Source organism: Mustela erminea, chromosome 12 (assembly GCF_009829155.1).
Source record: "Mustela erminea isolate mMusErm1 chromosome 12, mMusErm1.Pri, whole genome shotgun sequence".
Lineage (NCBI taxonomy): Eukaryota > Metazoa > Chordata > Mammalia > Carnivora > Mustelidae > Mustela > Mustela erminea.
In genome coordinates, this window is record NC_045625.1 from 37,752,047 (window position 1) to 37,772,350 (window position 20,304).

The following is a 20,304-nucleotide window of genomic DNA, read 5'->3' on the forward strand; positions in this document are numbered from 1 at the left end:
ACAGCTCAACCCCAGGGCCCCAGGATCATAACCTGAGCCAAAGGCAGATGCCTAATCACCCAGGTGCCCTGGGTTTGAGTATTGACTCTGTCCCCAGTTTCCTGTGTATTCCTGGGCCTGTCATCTTTTTCCTGCCCTCCACTGTGCATGCCACATGAGGGTCAGTCCCCAGATGAGGAGTGAAGTCCTCTCCTAGCTCCACCTTAGGAAAAAAAGATTTCCATGTCTGTATCTGGATATTGACCTTGGCCTCTCCCACTACTACTACCCTATCACTACCTCAGAATCCACCATCCACATCATCAATTTTTCTTCTAAGTCAAGAGTTCTCTTACTAATTTGCTTCTCTCATCTGGAACCATATTCTTCCAGGATAGAAACTTGGTGGTCCTCTCCAACTTTCTCTCCCTTCCTCATCTCCTTTGTTATTCTACCACTGATACTTACTACTAAGCATTTTTCTTTGGTGTTCTTTTCAGCTGTTTCTCATCATCCTGTAGTCTGCTCTGGGTCTCAGTTCCTCCAGTCCCTACCCCTGGAGTTCTTTTAAATACGTGCATCAGGTGTCTTCCTGAGACATGGGTTCCTCATACTACTCCTTGCTACCTTCCGATTTGAGGCTGATTTCCACAACACCATCCTCCCTGACTTGCATACACAGACACGCACACACCCCTTTTCCCAAATAGACTAGGTTCAGAGAGTTGATGGACATCATTTGTGCAAGGCCACACAGCTGGGAGATGGCAAAGTTAGGTCTCCACCTCAGGATTTCTGAGAAAGTGCTTTCGCATCCATTTTCTGATCCTTAAAACAACCTTTCAGGAAGTCTGAGCAGCAGCCACTCCCTTTCCAGTTATAGCTGAGAAACCTAGAATCTCAGGGGAGTGGGTCCTGGGCAGATGTGTGCTTCATAGCGTGACCAGCTGTCCAGCTTTGCCTGGGCCTAAGGGGTTTCCTGGGATGGTCGGTCGTCCTAGTGCTGGACATAAGTGCCTTTTTCGTAGCCACACTGCCTCCCAGGAGGAGATGTCTCCTGAGGCTGTGGCCTGGGGGAACACTGTAGCCTGCTAACTTCTCCTTCCTTCCACCTCTGTAGTCGGCCCCATGGTGATCGAGTTTAACATGCCTGTGGACCTGAAGCTTGTGGAGAAACAGAACCCAGAGGTGAAGGTGGGCGGCCGCTATACCCCCAAGAACTGCATCTCTCCCCACAAGGTGGCCATCGTTATTCCGTTCCGTAACCGGCAGGAACACCTCAAGTACTGGCTGTATTACTTGCACCCAATCCTACAGCGTCAGCAGTTAGACTACGGCATCTATGTTATCAACCAGGTGAGGTCTGGGAAGGCGGAGTGAGGGAGGGAGTATGTGAGTAATGAGGGGTGAGAAAAAGAATCCGATGCTAGACATGTGACATTTTATAACCGCGCCAGCCTCACCGTCCTTAGGCAATACAGATAAACCAGATACCATACAACTTGCTTGTCACTGTCTGCTCTTTGGGCAAAGGTATTTGCTTGCTGGTGTATTTTGTTTTCTTTTTGCTGCAAGTGCACTTCCAGCAAAATTGAGAGAAACACAACAATCCTCATTCTCCCAAAGTAGAGCATTGATTATTTCCCATCCTTGGGTAGTTGTGTATTTTCCTTAAAAAAAAAAAGATAAAAGCACTCATTTAAATGTCAGAGTTTTAGGCAGCTTCGAAATTATCCAGTCTAACGTATCTTCTGGGACACCTGCTGGAGATAGCACACTTAGATCAGGCCTGAATGCCAGCCCCCAGCAAAATGGCTTGGGAAATCGAATTTTTAGGCCACTGAGCATCATGTGCACTGGGCTGGGTCTGAGAAAAGAGAGCTGCTCACTGCATGTCTGATTTGTGTGTGTTGAGCTTAGCCATGCTTAGGAAACTAATGTGGAAGACATGTTAGCCTTTATCAGCATGACCTGGAGCATCAGATTGATCTAGAATGTAGTTTTTAAAAAACAACTTTGCTGATTTCCAGTTTGTTTGAGAAGCACTATTATTTTTCTAGAAGTGTAACTTTGGTGTTTTGAGTTTATTATAAATACCTAAATTCATGATTTTATAACTTACTAGGTGGAATAACACATTTACCCTGTCTGTATACTAAAGTTCATTGAAATTCATCTGAAGAGGACAGTATACCCATTCGGAAAGACTCACTGTCCATTTCAAGATAAATCCTGGAGCTGCTTGAGGTAGTAAAAGTGTTGGTAGTTGACAGCTTCCGTCAAAGTAGAGGGCTTTTGTTTGCCTTCCTGGGACGAGAGGGAAGTTGGAAATAGTGTGTCCATCGACCATTTCTCAGCCCTGCCATGACATTGTGCTGCAGAGAGAGTCTAAAGAAGTAAGGCCCCACCCAGTTCTATCTGTCTAGAAGCTTCCTTCCCCACAGTGGCAAGTGGGACCCTTCTAGGGAATAATTTGTTAACAGTCCCAAATAGTATGTGATTGGATGGTGGCTGCCAGATGCTTTGGAAACTCAGAGGAAGGCAAGAGCAGTAAGTGACCTGGAAGAACCAGGGTATCGGACTACATTCTAAGGCCTGGAGGGACACCTGGGCATCTCAGCTGGAGCCAGTGAATAGGGGCTTTAATGCAGAAAGAAGTTATGCATATTCCCAGAGATACAGTTGACCCCAGGGATAGGAAAGCAGCAGAGATGATAGGGCCAGGTGTAGGAGCTGAGTCTGTCAGGTAGGGAAGAGCAGAGCAGCCCTGCTAAAAGGGAACTGAAGTTCAAAGTGGGGGAGTAGGTGGCAGGAAAACCCCTCAAGGCTCTTTAAGTCCCCTGACTAAATGGGCCATAGACCAAGGCCCTCAGAAAATCTGCAGGCAAGACAGCCAGACAGTTGTGGATCATCTTAGAAGAATACTTGAGAATGTGAGAGAGAATAGGTAAATGCCCTATAAAATCCAAGCCACTTCAATCCAACTAGTATTTGTTCAAGAAAACCCCTGTCATCAAGGAACATTTATCTGATGCCAATGAACACATGTTGATCGTGGCAGGATTCAGAAACATTATTAAAGCAATGGCAGTGAGTGCCTAGAAGAGGAAACCCTCATTGCCAGGAGCTAGTAGGGATCACCAAAAATAATCCATGCCAGCTGCATTGCCTTCCTCTCTTCGACAGTTACTATACCGGGAGATGAGTGACAAACTATAGACAACAGTGTTTTCAGGGCTTACTACACAAAGCATCTGATGGCCTCACCCAGTCTGCCTGCACATAAGATAGACAACTGTGGGCTAGATAGCATATAAATTAGATTAAAATATATACTTGAGTAAGGAGGGTAACAGAAATCGTGGTGATGCTTCCAGTCAAGGAGGACTGGAGGGAAGGATGCTAAGGTAGAGATAGGTTGTATTTTAGGAGAATGGGAGACTTCCCCATTTAATTATAAAGTCAAAACAAATATTGGACCAGTGAAATTTAGCCATGTTCCTAAATTCCTGTGACAGAACTTGTATAGATGTTTCCCAGGTTTTACACAACAGGTTTCCGAAAATGTTATACCAGCTAGAGGCTCCTGCCTGCCCCAGTCCAAGCTGGCGGAACAACCAAGCAAGCCAGCTTGGCCGGTGGCACCGCTGTGCTGGCTCACACTGGCCACGGCGTTAGGACGGGGCTTCTTCCAAGGTTCGCTTTCCGCAGTGCAACTCACGTGCATTTGAGAAATGCTAGATGGAACAGCGGGAAGCAGGCCTCCTTCCTGCAGAACCTTTAGTGTGCTGCTGTATGTTACAGCCTCCAAAGCTACTCAGCAACCCGGTGTTTTCTGAGCTTGGCTGGCTGGAGATCTGTTTTCCAAGAACTGTCTCAAGCAATGAATGTTCTTTGAATTACACTTTGGGGAAAGCAGGCCTAAACCAATACCTCCCTCCTTCCCCCCAACCCTATCCCCCCCACCCCGCCCACCTCTTTACTTCCCTAGGAACTGAGACCACCACCCCCCAGTCTCTTCCCACTTGCAGTTTAATGTTGGAAATATTTTATTTTTAGCTTTCCAAACATATTTACATCTTCTTTCCCTTCTAGTCTTTTCAGTATCATTATCTCACCACCCCCCTCCCATGTCTTTTTTGCTTCTCCATCTTTTCCTTCTTTTCTACAGGTTAACTTTCCACCTTAGGAAAATCTTCTCCTCCTTATCTCTCTCTCCCCCAGCTAATCTTATTTATTCTGCTCCAACTCTACCCTGACGATTTCTTTGGGAAAGTATGATCTGACTTCCAGATAACTGAATCATGAAGAAACTTGAAGTTTGCTCTGCCTTTCCGGTAAAGAAAATCATCTGTATGATATCCGTAAAGTGCATGTAATAAAGTGGTGAGAGGAAACCTAATCCTTGAAAAGATGCCGAAGAAGCAGCGTTGGGAGCATGCCCCACCTACAAATTAGGAATTTCCTCTGTTCTCTTTTGCTGTTCTATAAAGAAGAGGAAGAAAGGGAATTGGTAGCATTTGGCTTTGACCTTCCTGTAAATAGGTGTTCAAGCCTCCGGTCATCTCCCTGCCTCAGACACCCTGCCTGCCCCGTTTAAGATGAGAGAGAAAGAATGCTTGAAGTAGGAGGGGCCTCTGAGAGATCCATCCCAAAGGTTCTCAAACAGGTTTTGGAGAACAGAACCTCCTGCCCCATGGAAATGCTATGCAGTCCCCCCAGCAACAGCAGATCACCGTGGCGGCTATTCTACGTGAACTGGAGACAGTGTTCCCATCCTGAACCCCACACCTCCCCCCTTCCCCTTCAGGCTTTGCTGGGATCTGCCTGGTCCCCCAAGGCCAGGTAGTACGAAAACATCTAATCTCTTGTACCCCTGAGGAAATGAGGCTCAGAGAGGGGAAAGGAGCAGTGGGAGGTCACATACATGACGAGAAGGCTGCAGCTTCAGCCCAATCCCTGTCACCTAGTGCCCTCTCACTGCATCTCACTCACTCTGTCCATTGGGCCATCTGGTCCCAAGAAGGGCTGGGGGTGAGCTTCAGGCTTGGAGTGCCTGGGTTCCAGCTCTGCCACTTCCCCACGCTGTAACCATAGGCTCAAATTCTTCAGACCTCTGTTTCTTCGTCGGCAGGAGGGCGAGGTTTTGGTATTTGCACATGGGGCCTGTAAAACACCTGGTACAGGGCAAACCCTCAGTCAACACCAACTGTTATTGCTATGATTTGCGTTCCTTCTCCCCTCTTACCCCTCCTTTCTTCCTGTTTCCTTGCCCAGCGCTCTAGTGATGAACTCTTTACTGCGCTCCCTGCCTCCTGCTTCACCTCTACTGAGTACCAGCCTCAAGACCCTCCCTCCCATTTGTATGGGCTCCATGGGGTCAGAGGATAGTGGGTAGACACAGGAAACAGAATCTCAAGGGGCTTAGGGACCATGTCAAACCCAGCAGCTTCTTCTGAGTAGGGTTGCCAAGTAGGTTTGTGTTTCAAGGTCCGCACACAGAGGTGAGGTTCCATGGGCTTCTGTGGCCCCTATCGGTGTCCATGTTAACCACTCCCTTTTGGTTTAGGCCCCTCCACATACCATAACAATTTGCATCTCACAGTAAGTGGGGTGGAGGGGAGCAGGGAAGCCTTTACCAGCTGAAATTGCTGTCCATCCTCTGGTCTCCACCTCTCCTCCTGCCCTGACCTCCCAGTGTTCGAGCCTCCCATTAGGGTTCTGGCCTTTCTGCCCTCTTGAAGCCAAGGGTGCTGCTTGGTGGCACCGAGGTCCTGCCTGCAGTCCGACCCCGGGGCTTTGGTGCAGAGGTGGACGCCAAGATGTCATAGCAGATGGAGGAGGGGTGCTGTAACTCCTCATACTTTAAATGAGGAAAGGAAACTATAAAACCACCTACAGTGACAGAAAGGCAGGTTACCACCTGGTAGTAAAAGCCATATATATGAAATAGAGGATGTTTGTGAAGTTAACCAGCATAAAGATTACCAAACAGGTGAGGAATGGAGGCCCAGCTGGCCAGGTAGGTTTGTCATAACCGTGCAGCCCTTTGTCCTGAGTCAGGGGCCAGGACTGGTATGTCCAATTCTGTGTCTCCTCTGGTGCTTCTGATCTTACTCAGCTGTCTAAGATCTTTCTAGTTCTGACCATGTTACCCTTTAAGCCCTTCCCTGGGTCCCCACTGCCTACAGCCAAGGGTCCAAAGTGCCAAGCTTGGCATCTGAGACCATCTAAGTCCCCCCATGACCTATGTCTAGCTACTTCCTCCTCAGCCCTCCTTTAGACACACTTGACACCACAGACTCTGGACTCCCTGTCTTCACTGTGTTCCCCTCCTTGTGCCTTTGCTTATGCGGCCCCCTCTGCTCTGTGTGCCTGTCCTTCCTCTTTCTAGCCACTATTTAACCCCCACCCCCACCTTAGTTAGCTCTGTGAGGCCTTGGAGTGGAGCCAGCTTCTCCTCCCCACTGTTCCCTGGCCACTCAGTGCTTTCTGGTGAGGGGTGAGGAGGAATTCTATGTGTGTGCATGCTCTCCCTGGCCCACAGCCTCTAGACCCCAGGACCACTGGGTCTGATTTCCCTCTGCCTCCCTGACCCCATAGCTCCATGCACAGTCCAGTGCTCAGTTAGGGTTTGGAGCTAGTAGCTGCTCCCTGGGACTCCTTCCCATTTACTGAACACCCATCCTCAGGACCCCTTGCTCCTGGCTCTCTGGTGAGGTCTGTTCCTCTTGGAAGTGAAACCTCCTTTCCCAGTCAGAGCAGGTCATGAGCCTTGGGAACCAACCTGCACAGCCCTTCCCAAGGCCTCCCACCAAGGCTTCTTCCTTGCTGACCCAGAGCAGGCTGCCTGGGACATTGCCTCAGGGTAACCTTGCGTTTCAGGAAAAATGCAGAGAACCTACTTTAGCCCTGTGGTTGTTGATGGTCGTAGACTTTTATGGTCCATTGGACTGAACCTCTTTCATGGTCTCCCTTTGAATTTTGACCCTACCAACCCCCCAGTAAGGCAGAGGGGTACTCATTGTTTCCGCTGAGAGAAAGCTTACGAAGGTAAGCAGCTTGCTCGGGGACCCATGAAGCTTGCTCGGGGACCCATGATGGCTGGGTGGCGGAGCTGGGATTTGTACAGCAATGACCTGAGGCCTAAGGAATGCCTTGCTTTGCCACGTTCAGTCCTGAACACAGACATTTCCCCTCACTGGGAAACAGCTCCATATCCATCTGGCAATACCATCTTGAGTCCCAGGGGGTTGTGAGAGGTGAGTAGCAGCTTTGGAGTAACAGCCTCAAGCCCCCATGGGAGGCTTGCCCAGCTGTCATGCCTGACAGGTAAATCTTGGTCTGAAAGTCTCAGGGTGCAGCAGAGGGGGCCCTGCCTGAGGGTTCTTAGGCTTTGGAATTTTTTTTTTTTTTTTAAAGATTTTATTTATTTATTTGTAAGAGAGAGAGAGAGTGAGAGTGAGCACAGGCAGACAGAGTGGAAGGCAGAGTCAGAGGGAGAAGCAGGCTCCCTGCGGAGCAAGGAGCCCGATGTGGGACTCGATCCCAGGACACTGGGATCATGACCCGAGCCGAAGGCAGCTGCTTAACCAACTGAGCCACCCAGGCGTCCCGGCTTTGGAATTTTTTTTAACCTCTTCCTTTTTGTCTGTGCACTGTTGTGAGGTAGTTCCAGGCTGCTTGTCTGGAACCAAGTATGGCCAGCTTTGGAGACAGGCTGTTATACCCTCTATGAGTGAGAGTAATGAGTGAGAGGAACCACACCTCAGCAACTTACCTCTGTCACTGGGCCAACTAGCTGGTTCCTACATGAGGCCAAGATGAGTTAGACTGAATCAGACTCATGGGTCCCTCCCATTGTGGAGAAGGACAACAGCCCAGGCCTATGGCCCCCACTGGTTTGGTTTCTGTGTTGATCTTGTCTCTTCACCATCCCCTCCCCGCCACTCATCCATGCCTTCCATTTTTCTCCTGAAGCTGTCAGCACCCAGATTGATGTGCGCAGGAATGGGGCTCAGGAGTGGTAGGGCCAGTCCTATCCTGCAGCACCCGTTTCCTTGAGCACTGGGACCTTCTGGATCCTGGGGGCCCAGGAGCATTATGGGAAGACTGGGAATGTCTATGTCCCACCAGAGCTCGTGTGCTGTCCCAGGGACTGGTCATTTCCTTTGCTGTGTGTTTTCCTCTCTCCCCATCTATGGCTTGGTCCATTCTCCTGGGGAGTGTGGCAGAGCACTTACAGGTACTTACAGACTCGTGAATTGCCTCCCTGGACATTGTTCTGGGAAACGTCATTTTCCCTGTGCCCCTGTGATGTCATGACGGGGAGTGACAGCTTCTTTGGAATTTGCCTTTGCCCTGGAACAAGAGGGGTCAGAATGCCACCCCTATTCTTTCTTCATAGCTTTGACATTGCCTTTCTTCCTTACCTCTCTCCCTTGCATCCATCCTGTCTCTTCTTTTTTTTTTTTTTTTTTCTGTTCTAGTGGGGCCCTTTTGCTTTTACTTGTTAATCCTGTTTGTAGCAAAGCAAGCTGAAGGAGGAGCTCCTCTCTGTGATCTGCTTCTTACTCTCCACCTACCTCCTCTTCTGTGCCCTCCACCTCCTAGAGAGAGAGAGAAAGAGAAAGAGAGAGAGGAGTGCCGGCCTAACTCCTGCTGTGACTGCTGCCGCCGCCGCCACCACTGCTGCCACCCTGGTAATGTCCACATGCCCCATATCAAACCCGAGCCCGGGCCCTGGGGTCTCCAGGCAAGGTCATAGTCTCTGTGGGCTCGCTCGGAAATGCTGAGGTCGCTGGAAGCCAGCCTGTTGTGCAGAGGTCTGAGATGCTTTGCCTTAAAATTAAGCCACAATTGAGCTCATACTGTTTGTGTATATCCTTTTGTGTCCTGCATTTTTCTTCAATTCTGTGTCATCAGCATCTTCCCATGTTCTCTCATAGCCTCATATTCTCCACTGTCTGCACTCTCCTAGCCAGTGAGCATGCAGCTCTACCGTAAGGAGCTTAGCTGTTCCTCTGCTACAAGGCATTTAGATAATTCCCACTTTCTCCCTGGTGTCCGTTCCGTGCCTGCTTGCTTCCGCATTTAGAATCTTTTCTCCAGGCTAGATATTCTGACATGGAATTACGGGCTCAGAAGCACTTTAAATAGGTTTATAGTCCTTCATATGAATGGTCAAGTTCCTTTAAGCCCTTTATTTTCTAAAATGTTTTCCTGAAGAAAGATCTCAGGGTCTCAGATCCAGGGAAGGAGGAGGACGTCCTACTATGGCTTCTGTGGAGCTGGGGTTTAAAAACTCCATTCTCTGCTCCCTTTAGACCCAGAATCCCTGTTGGACTGTGCTATCTGCTCAGTTCTCTCTGAAGGCAACCTAGGGCTTCTGACCTGTGCTCTAGTCCAGTGGGGGCCATGGATGTGCTTATTCTTGCCCTGAAGAGCCCCATTTCCTTTACTCCCTGGATGAAGAGCTGAAGTCTCAGATCCAGGTCTTGTTGAGAGCCTTTTCCCAGCTTGAGGCTACTGTATTATTATGGTTAAGAGCCGAGGCCCAACTGCTGTGAACTCATGGGTGAGTGGATATTAGCCTTCCACAGCTCAGCATTTGTATAATCCCAGCAATTCTCCAGGGATCCTCCTCCCAGCCAGCCTGTCTACTGACCCGGGTTCCACATGTAGGCCCGTGGGTCAGTCCCACCACAGGACAGCCCAGCCAGAGCTTTCTCTGCTTTCCTTCCACCCATTCGTCCGAGGCCTTTTCTCTTAGTTTCTGATTGGGCACAGAAAGCATGCAAGGGGAGTTTCAGCAAACATTTCCACTGACTGTAGACCTGCCTCCAGATATGTGGGTTTGAGAGCCTGTGGGTTGTTATGGGTGTTGAGAAGGCGTGTGTGTGTGTCTTTGTGATGGGCCAGGGCATGTGTATGGGAACAAAATTGTCTCTCCCATCACAGAGATTCTGATTCATTGAGTCTTGGCTTTGGCTTACTGTTTCCAACCTCATTGTTGCTGTGTCTTTTGGTGAAGGGACCAGGTATGGTCAGACCCGAAGCTCTCTTGGTTGGGGCAAGTATCTACCGGTATATGCACATGGGCCTAAAATCCAGGGAGGGCAGGGTGGTTTAACCAATCCTTTAGAGTTTGTTAGAACTTGGTTGTGGGAGACCTTGGTCTTCTGCAGTTGATCATGTGCCTTGTAATAAAGAGAAGGCCACTCTTGCTTTAGCCATAGTCAGGATTTGCCTGGGGATTAGACCAGACTCTGTGTACTCATTCTAAAAGCCTTGCTTGTGGGTGCAGTGCACATTCCCAGGATGCAGGTGAGGCATGAAATGGGAATGGCTCTTGTGTTAGCCCTTGGAGGAAGGCGTTCTCTACCTGCCCGCCATGACTGCCTACTCTCTAGCGCATATGAATCGTATTTATGTGATTCTAGCTGCCTAGCAGCAGCTTCCGAGCAGATCTCCCTGCCTGTAGTTGTGCGGTAAGGCAGAAGGTCCTGCTTGACATGTAAAAGCCTAATCTTCATTTAAAATCTTCAAGGGCTCCCATGGCCTAAATTAAAGACAAAGCCCGAGTACTTTAGCAGAGTTCCCAGCCCTCCCCTCCCCGGTGGGATTTGGTCCACATTCACCCTCATGTCTTATTCTGGCTTCCCCATTCTGTATTTCTTTTCGCTTCTTGAATGGTTCTTTTTTTCCTCACAGCCTTTACAAATGCTGCTTTCTCTTCTAGGAACACTCTTCCCATGCCTTTCCAGTCCCCTAGGATTTGATCAGTGTCTTCATCTCCATATCACCCCATTACAATTGCCTGTTTAAGTCGGAACTACTCAGAACTGGGACTGTGTCTTTTCCTTTTCTTAGCCCTATAGCTAAGCCTGAAGCAGACACCCAATAAATGACAAGAGTGAATATATGAGATAAAGGGAGAAGTATGATCCTTGGTCCTCCTCTGTCTTTGGAGCTGGGTTTTTTCTTTTTTCTTAACTTTTTTTCCCTTTCTGCTAATCCCCTTATTGAAATATAATTATATACCATGAGATTCGCCTATTTAAAGTACATAATCCAGTGTTTTTTGGTATATTTGGGAGCTGTGCGCCCATCTCCATTATCAATTTTAGAATATTTTCATTGCACCAAAAATAAACCTGGCATTTCTTAGCTTCTACATCCCTTCATTCCACCCGGCCCTAGGCAACCACTAATCCACTTTCTGTCTCTACAGATTTGCCCGTTCTGGGCATTTCATGTAAATGAAATCATGCTTTATGTAGTCCTTCGTGACTGGCTTCTTTAGCTTAACATGATGTGTTCAAGTTTTGGCCATGTGATAGCCTGTATCAGCATTCATTCTTTTTTATTGCTGAATAACATTGCATTGTAGGGATATACTGCATTTTATTTATCCGTGTATTAGTTGGCAGACATTTGGGTTGTTTCTACTTGTTATCTACTTTGAATAATGCTGTTATGAATGTTGTGGGCAAGTTTTTGTGTGGACATACGTTTTCATTTCTCTTAGGTAAATACCTAGGAGTGGAGTCACCGGATCATGTGGTAACTCTTAGTTTATCCACCTGAGGAGCTGTCAGACTTTTTTCTAAGATGGCTGCACGATTTCCCATTCCCACCAGCAGTGCATGAGGGTTCCGTTTTCAAAGGACATACCAGTTGCTCTCTCCTTAGTATAAATGAGGGCTCTAGAGAGAGGTTTTAACAGTCTTAGAGCAGGTTGCTTCTGATGCTTCTTAGGACATTTGTCCCTGCCATCCAGATCTGCCAGAAGGGCCCTGGGTTCATTTCATGAGGTGTCTGAAGGCAGTCTCTTCCTCCTCTTCTCTCTCTGAGGAGCTTGCCCTCTCCTGACTAGCATTGTTAGCTTTGCTTGACTGACTGTTAATACCCATCTTTAGGGAGAGGCCTGGTCCTAAAAGTTTTACAGGTTTTTCTGTGAGCTTCAATCAGTGAGACAGCTTCTCTTTCCAGCTGTGGGAATGTCATACCATTTTTGTCCTTTCTTCTTTCTTCTTATCCTCTCCTTCTGTTATGTGGAGCCAGTTGCTCTTGAAAGAAGGAATATGTATAACTCCTATCTACCAAAGTAAGATGAAACCTGCACTAAAAAGCTTGGCTTTTCAGAGGGACCCCTGCTCTCAGAGCTCCAGTTCCTCTTCATGTGTGACTGGGTCCCAAGCATATCATACCTCTAAAGGTCGTGGACTTTCTCCTGCTATAGAAATTCTCATTTTGTGAGCCACAGGCTAACTTACTTGAGCCCTAATCCTTTTTAGAACCCCTACCTCTCCCCTTCCCCACCTGCCCCACCCAATCAGAGAAGCAGGATTTGGAAACGTTCTTGAAGCTGATTGGGAAAGGCACACACAAATGATGGAGAAGTCTCTGTGTTGGATTTCTGGAGGACAATTTGAAAGATCCGTTCAAGATGGATGGGAAGACTTACTCCTGTAATAATGGTAGTAGCTGACATTTGTTGCCAGACAGTGTGCAAAGGCCTTTTCATGCATTGTTTCATCTAATAAAACCCACCTGTTGTCATCCAAATAACCAGATGAGGAAATGGAGACCTAGAGTTGTGGTTTGCCCAAAGTCACATAGCTAAGAAGCCAAGAAGCTGGCATGCCTGGGATAAAAACACATGTGTCAGGAAAAAAAAAAAAAAAAAAAAGTCTGTGTCAGTTTCCACAGCTATGTATTTGGCTTGACTGGACAGTAGTGGTGCTTGATCAATATTTACCTGAGGGTAGGAAGCAGAAGACACATTGGATGCATGTGCCCATTGAGAAGAGGCAGGAATGAGGGCTGGGTGTCTTTCCACCGCCCCCACTGAGGAATGAACCCCTCCTATTAGTGGTGGAGGCTGGAAGGCTTGCCAGGGCCTGTCTTTCTTATCAAGAAGGTTACCCAAGGTGTTACACCATTTCATCCAGAGAAGCCAACAGTTGACTTTCTATAATCCCAGAGGAGGAAGGGGAAGAAACATACTTTGCTTATCTACCATTTTGCTGTTCTGGTGTTCCTAAGGACTCTGGTAGGAAATTAAACCTGTAAGAATGTACCCCGCCTTTTCCCTCTCCCAGAATCACAGAGGTGAGGCTAGGTTGAGAGGAGTGATACACAGTTCAGGCTACTTTAGAAAACTGCCTGACTAATTTAAACTGTGGACCAGACACTGAAGTGCCTTACTGAGTTGAAGAAGCTGTTATGCTGCAAGTGGCGAAAAGGATAGATCTACTCCTTGGGTTTCTCCTCTAGGCTGCCAGTGTCTGGGGCATGATGCCAGGGGTGCCCATTCATGGTTCCAAATTGGCAGTTCTTGGGAGAGGAAAAATGCTTAGTATAGTCTCAGTCAGACATCTCCTTAGTTCAGATAGTCATGGCTAGCAGGCCAGGCCCTGTGGCTTGGGCATGTCCATCAAGAGCTCCCTGCCCCTGTTTTAGAGAATATACCAAGAAAGGGGAGCATTGGGTGGCCATCCTCCACAGTCTATGACCTGGGTGTGAAAAGGCTTTGTTGGGATACCCTTTCACTTGTTAGAAAAGTGGTTAGTGGGGCTGAAAACATTCATAGAAAGCTAAGTCTTAGGGTCTTCATGGGGCTAGAGGAACAAGACGGAAAGTACCAAGTGCAGATCTCTCTCTGCATTGTCAAGAAGGTTCAAGGGTCTGAGAAGAAGGTAGTAAGTCTGGGTTGGGATAAAGGTTGTTACAAGATTGTTGAGATGTTTAAAATTATGTAAAACACTTATCCTGTACCTCATATGTCATATCTCCCAGTGAACTTTAGCAGTGTGTTGTAATAATAGTAATTACAACAATTTCATAGTTTTCGTATCTGGTTTCTAGACTTTGAACGTCTTTTTACCTCAAGACTTAGAGAGAATTATCTGAAGGCAGGATTCTAAATGACTCTTAACTGGTGGGTACAACTAAAGAACACAGTGTGTGCCATTGGGCTCAGCCTTCTCCTTTCACCAGGCATGATTCGAAAGCTTTGTCATGGGCTGAAGAAAGGAGCTCTTGTATAAAATATTTCCTTAATTCATTCATCATTCTCTTGGCTGCTCTTTCTGACTTCCTGATACTTGTGTTTCTTAAGTGGTTGGTTTCTCTGAGTCACCCACCTGAGGCTGCACAGCTGTAGCACCATCCATTTGCTCTGTCCTCACACAGGCAGCCTTCTAGAGCACCAGTTTCCAAATCTTTTCTTGGGGGCCTGGAGAGAAGACACTGGGGAGCCCACCTTGGAAGTTGTGTAACCACTGGAGACCCTTGTGAGATATACTTTCCCCCAAAGTTGAAGGCCCTGATCTTGTTGATTCCAAGAGGGATTGGGAGAGTGCGCTAAATGAGGATTTCAGTGCCAGGTCCAGCTCCAGCTGGGTCACTTTTGTACGTTAGTTTCTTCATGGTATTGTTGGGAGGATTCTGGCCGGGATGAGACTCCACATGTGGAAGGGCTTGTGGACTGCTAACTGTAAGGGTGGCAGTGTTGATGTTGTTACTGTCCCTGCTAACCTGGGGCTGTGGTTCAGAGTGGAGACCCTTGGTGGTGACCCTGAGGGAGCCCTTGGTTGCAGCTTCCCAGAATTGTCATCTGCCGTTTTTTGTTGAAACCCAACCCTTGGTCTATGCATCCATCTATCCATCCATCTGTCTGTCCGTCCATCCGTCCATCCATTCATCCATCCATCCAACAGTTGTTTGTTGAGCTCTTATTGTATGCCAGGCAGTGTTCTAGGCATTGGGTGAAGAAAAAGTTAAAAATTCCAGCTTTCATTGAGTTTATATTCTAGTGGGGGAACTGAAAATAAGTAAATGAAATATGAAATACCTTTGCACCAACAGACTTGGTGCTTCGAGACCCAGTGGTTGGCATCCTGAAGCAGGTGTCTTCTTCTCTCTCATACACCCTGTTTCTTCCATAGCGTGTATCACACAGCCTCCTACCCTACGCTGTGAACACAATGAGAGCAGAGATTGACTTGGGTCCATGGTATTTCTCTGGTACCTAATTTTATGACAGACATATGTTAAGGCACACAATATGGTGACCAAATCATAATCAGCCATACCAAGAGGGAAGAAGTAAAAAGTCCATAGGCACCAGTTTCCTGGCCATCTTTATGGGAATTAGTCTATATGAAGTGTGTTAAACACATGACACATATGTTTAAATGCTTTTTCACCTAACCGTACTATCTTGAAAATCATTTCCTTTTCGAGCTTCCTTATTTTTTTTAAAACTCTATTCCATTTTAAGGATGTTACATAATTTATTTAACCAGTTCCTTAGCAATGCTTACAACATTGTTTGCAATCTGTTGCTGTGATGAAAATCCCATGGTGAGCAAGTTATTCATTTTTGTGTATTTGCAAGTCCTCCGTGATAATTCAGTTCCTAGAAGAGGGATTGCTGATGCAGGGCATGCCATTCGGTATTGATTTGTAAAGTGAGAGCAGAAAAAAATGAGTGGACTAAGGATCACATGTAGTTGACAGGTCACCAGTCCGAGTGAGTATTCTGTTCATTCGCCTTGCGGTATCTGATAGTACTCGTTCTGTTTCTGCCCCAGGCTGGAGAAACCATGTTCAACCGTGCTAAGCTCCTCAACATTGGCTTTCAAGAGGCGCTGAAGGATTATGACTACAACTGCTTTGTGTTTAGTGATGTGGACCTCATTCCAATGAACGACCGCAATGCCTACAGGTGTTTCCCACAGCCACGGCACATTTCTGTAGCCATGGATAAGTTTGGATTTAGGTAAGAGATATCCACCAGAAGCTAAAGAAAACCTGACCACTAGGAAATGCAGCCCCTCCAGCCCAGGAGTATCCCTTTAGGTTCTGGAAGAGAATCCTTCCCCTGAGAACAGGGTGCTTTTTAAGCCCAAAGTCAGTTATGATTTAAGGAGGAAAGTAAAATCCAGAAATAGAGATTCATAATGTTACACATCCAGGGTTTGTGTTTGGGATGGCTCTAGCCTGTAGGCTCCAAACAGATGCTATATTTCCTTGTTTTCTTCTATTCCCTTCCCCCACCCAGTTCGGGAAGCAAATTGGAATCGTTTTCCCCCCCGTCAATTCTTGAGATTGGGTACCTTAGCAGGTATACCTTGGTACTTAAGAAAGAACATGACTCTGTTTCCCTGCAAAGTACAGACTTCTGTTTAGACATTGGGACCCAGACTTTTCCTTCAAAATACCCCTAGTGAGGAGGCCAACTGATGCCTGTCCCCAAGGGTACTGGTATAATCCAAAGAGTATTGTCATAGGTGGAAAATAGCCTTGTAGCCTTTTTATTTTTTAACCTTAAAAAAAATAAAGGCATTTTATTCCATAATTACCCATGTTTATATTAACATAAAGTTGTTTTAAATCACCCACTAGTTGAGCAGACTGACCTTCCCCGCCCTGCTCTAAGTCAGCTCAAATGTCCAAGAAGCTGTGTGCTGGGCAGCCCTGGCTTCGGCTGACTGCCCTAGTGTGGCAGGCCTGTGCGGACCTGCAGTCCCTTGGTTTAGATACAGATGCTATCTTTCAGACTCATTTTATTCCCCATGATTTTGTTCTGTCCTCCCTTGCTGGGGGAACAAGGGCTGGGAGATGCAAACAGGGACACTAAGGGGCACCTGGCTGGCTCGTTTGGTAGAGTGTGTGGCTATCAGTGGCGGAGCCAGGAGTTCAAGCCCTGCTTTGGCCGTGGAGCCCGCTTAATTAAAAAGGAAAGAAAAGAAAATAGGGATGCTGTAAGTCATTCCCCCAAATCAGCGCCTAAACTTGCTAACTTAAAGAGAGGAGAATTTGGCCTTAAACGTCACCCTGCACCCTCCTAACTTCCCTCCCTACCTTCCTGTTCATGTATCTTATTCTCTTTGAGATACATGAGTTCAAACCTCGCCCCCTCTTCATTCCCCCTTTGAAGCACGGTGGTGATGACCTCATTCTTTGCCACAGCACCATGCCTGTCTTACCCAGAACTAGTCAAGGCTTGGGGGACAGGCGGTTGGTCAGAGAAAACAGCATGGGCGGCGAAACCGAATCTCATCACCTCAGCATGTCCTTTCCTGGGAGGTCACCTAGAGTCCTTTCTGTATAAACACTGATTGTGAGAAATCTTATTGGTCTGGCCACCCGGTTCAAACCCTTCCTTGTAATCAGGCACAGACTGTAGTGTAAGGTATGCCCAAAGGTGGGTGACTGGGCACTTAAGGGACAAAACCTAGTGATGGATACTCATAGTCAGATGTCCTGAATGTATTTGAAAATAATAATGGTACCTTTTTTTTTTTCTTATGTTCTGGATGGTTTGGCTGACTTCCCTCTTGAACTCTGAGTTAGAGTTTTCCTTAATTTGCGTGATGGATTTTAGTCTCTCTGGATTCCAGTAAATGCCCTAGTGTGGATTAGTGCTGCACACAAAGTCATCACGAAACCACAGCCTTTAGAGGACCCATGGGAAAACCTTTGTATGGCTTTTGGACATGACCTGAGTCTTAACATTTCATCACCATTGAAAGAGTAAAATACAAAAAGGTGTGGAAGGATGAGGGTCCAGATGCCCTACTGCTTAAAAATGTGTCAAAATAGATTCACCCTTACATATTTTGCTAAGTCAGGATGTGGTAAGAATTTCCTAGAAAATGTTATTTTAGCGGATTTTCAGGAATACTGTTTCAACTGTTGGGGTCAGTTTTGAGACCAGTGTGCCTGTGAAGAATGAAAGTTACACTGATAGATGGGCTGAGGGTGGGAAGGGAGGGCGTGACTGGGTGGGCACAGGGAGGCTTTACTGCAATCTCAGTTTCCAGGACCTCCTGGATAAAGATTTCCCATGCAGGAGCAAGATGCATAGAAAAGCAGATTCCCGAATGGGACACAAAAGTGGGCTTATGCTCTTGTCACTAACTAATTTTCCAGGTAATCACAGAAGCAACACAGTATTCTTAGAGCAAGATTCTCCTTTTTGGTATCTGTGTCTTCTCTGAGATCATCTCAGTTTGATTAAAAAATAAACCAGAACAAAGACAACCCTCATAAACCTCAAAAAGTCCCAGAGAATAAAAATAATGTTATAAGTGTTTATGCTTTGAGCATGCTTTATTTTGAAAGAGTCAAGACTTACCTAACCACTGGTCTTTGTGTGTGTGTTTCTCCCCCAGCCTACCTTATGTTCAGTATTTTGGAGGTGTCTCTGCTCTAAGTAAACAACAGTTTCTCACCATCAATGGATTTCCTAATAACTATTGGGGCTGGGGAGGTGAAGATGATGACATTTTTAACAGGTAATGGTTACAACTTAGACCTCTTTCTTCTCTGTCTCCCATCACTCCCAGGTTTTCAGTTAGCACCTGGTCATTCTGCAAGGATTGCTCCTTGGGTGGGATACGGTCCCCACTTGGCCCACATTCTTTATTTTTAAGATTTTATTTATTTATCAGAGAGGGAGCTTAAGCAGGGGGAGTGGCAGGCAGAGGGAGAAGCAGACTCTGCACGGAGCAGGGAGCCAGATGTGGGACTCGATCCCAGAACCCTGGGATCATGACCTGAGCCAAAGGCAGACGCTTAACCGACGGCGCCACCCAGGCACCCCTTGGCCCACATTCTTAAGTGTGCCCTTCAGTAGGTGCCACAGGTGCTGAAGAATGTCTTTAGGAAAATTCGCTTCTGTGATTTTTGCATTAGCCTTGGAACATGCAAAATGAGAACCAAGTGAAGGGTTGAGTTTACTTTGATTCATACCACATGCTGTTTTGTCCTGAAGAAGTAAGCATGTATCTTTTGCAACAATTCGACATTTCATTGTGGTCCTGTTTGATTATGAAACAAGTTTCTTTGGGCTGGTTCCTAAGTTCCTTTACAGAATCTCTGTGTTATTTGTTTATTCTGGTGCATTTTTACATACACAAATGAGGACTGAGTAGTATAATGAACTTTTGTGGGCCCAGCCAGCCCCAACAACCATTTCTCCATGGTCAGCCCTGCCCCATCCATAACCCCCGGGGCTCCTTGTAAGCTGGTAAGCCTTTATCATGGGGGTTGTCATTGCAGATGGTAAAAAATAAAAAATAAAAAATTCCAGTGGCATTTGAAACCACATTCTGCCCAATTCTCTCTGGCCATGGAGACTTTTTAACCCTGCCAGCTGTGAATAAGAAGTACCTTCTCCCCCTGGGAGCTAGTCGGAGCTTGTCATTGAGCTTGATAACAGAATATAGCCTAGCACCTTCCCGAATTGGAGTACATTAATTTGAGCAGTTCACAGAAGGTGTCTGTCGGAGCAGCACCCAAGTCACTCACATGGGGCTTAGTATGAGAACCTGTCACGGACCCAAGCCTTTGCTATCAGCCTGGGAGAAAACTGGACTCGGAGCATGTGCCCCTTCAGCGTACAGAGCGCTGAGTCCCGCAGGCCTAGTGGGAGGGCCGCAGAAGCCCCAGATAGGGGGTCCAGACAGATACAAACTTGCTGCCACGGCACCCGATGGGCAAATGGGGCCTGTGGGATGGTATTCAGGGCTGAGGTGGCGCCACAGACCTGAGCCGTGGAGGTTAGTGGGGAGGGAGCCCTGAGGGTGGAGGGACTAGAAGCCTGTGTGATTTGTGGAGCAGCTTTCTTGAAAGATAAGGGGTGTATCTGTTATGCACCTACTCGCCAAGTGCCAGGCACAAGACCAGCACTGGGGGAGATGAGGCCAGAAGAAACCTTTAAATCCTCCAGGGACAGCCAGTCCTGCCTCTTAACTAACTTGCCTTGTTGCTGTCAAGGCTTTGGTTTGGGTCATCATTCCTTTCCCCCAGACTTACACAGACTCTTCCATCCCGTTCTGGCTGGCTCTTGTCTTGTTCTCTGCTCTCTGTTGTTACGGTACTTACCAGAGAGACTTCCCTTTGGCCAAAAGCCTTTGTATATTATATAATATTTGTATATTATATTAACTGTATATTATATCCCTTTCAGACACTGGCACTGGTCATTGGGATGCTATAAAGCTCTGAGAAGGCCTCCATGATGTAGCCTTTGCCCTTCTTCCAGTCTCATCTCTGGCCACTTCCTACTCCAGACCCTACCAGTCCCCGGAAGTTTCTGTTGCTCGCTGAGGGCCCTTTGTTTGCTCTGTCTCTCTGCCTTTGCCTCAGCTGCCCTGGCTGCCCAAAATGCTCTAGCAGACACCCCTTTGCTTTCACAACTGGCTCTGCCTAGTCTTGCTTAGGGAAAGTGAGTGGCTTCCCTTCCTGTGCTCAGTCTTCCTTCCCCCCTCGCTTCCATCCTGACACTGATGGTCCCGTGTTCTAAGT

General features: G+C 47.1%; 1 protein-coding gene across 1 annotated transcript in view; it reads left to right on the forward strand.

The window, feature by feature from the left end:
* Window positions 1-20,304, forward strand: part of B4GALT1 (beta-1,4-galactosyltransferase 1) — a 50,900-nt gene that overhangs the window by 29,165 nt on the left and 1,431 nt on the right. The window contains exons 2-4 of the mRNA XM_032308309.1: window positions 1,100-1,335; window positions 15,582-15,769; window positions 18,168-18,290. Coding sequence (XP_032164200.1) covers window positions 1,100-1,335; window positions 15,582-15,769; window positions 18,168-18,290 — 547 coding nt within the window. The remainder of the gene's footprint in view (window positions 1-1,099; window positions 1,336-15,581; window positions 15,770-18,167; window positions 18,291-20,304) is intronic.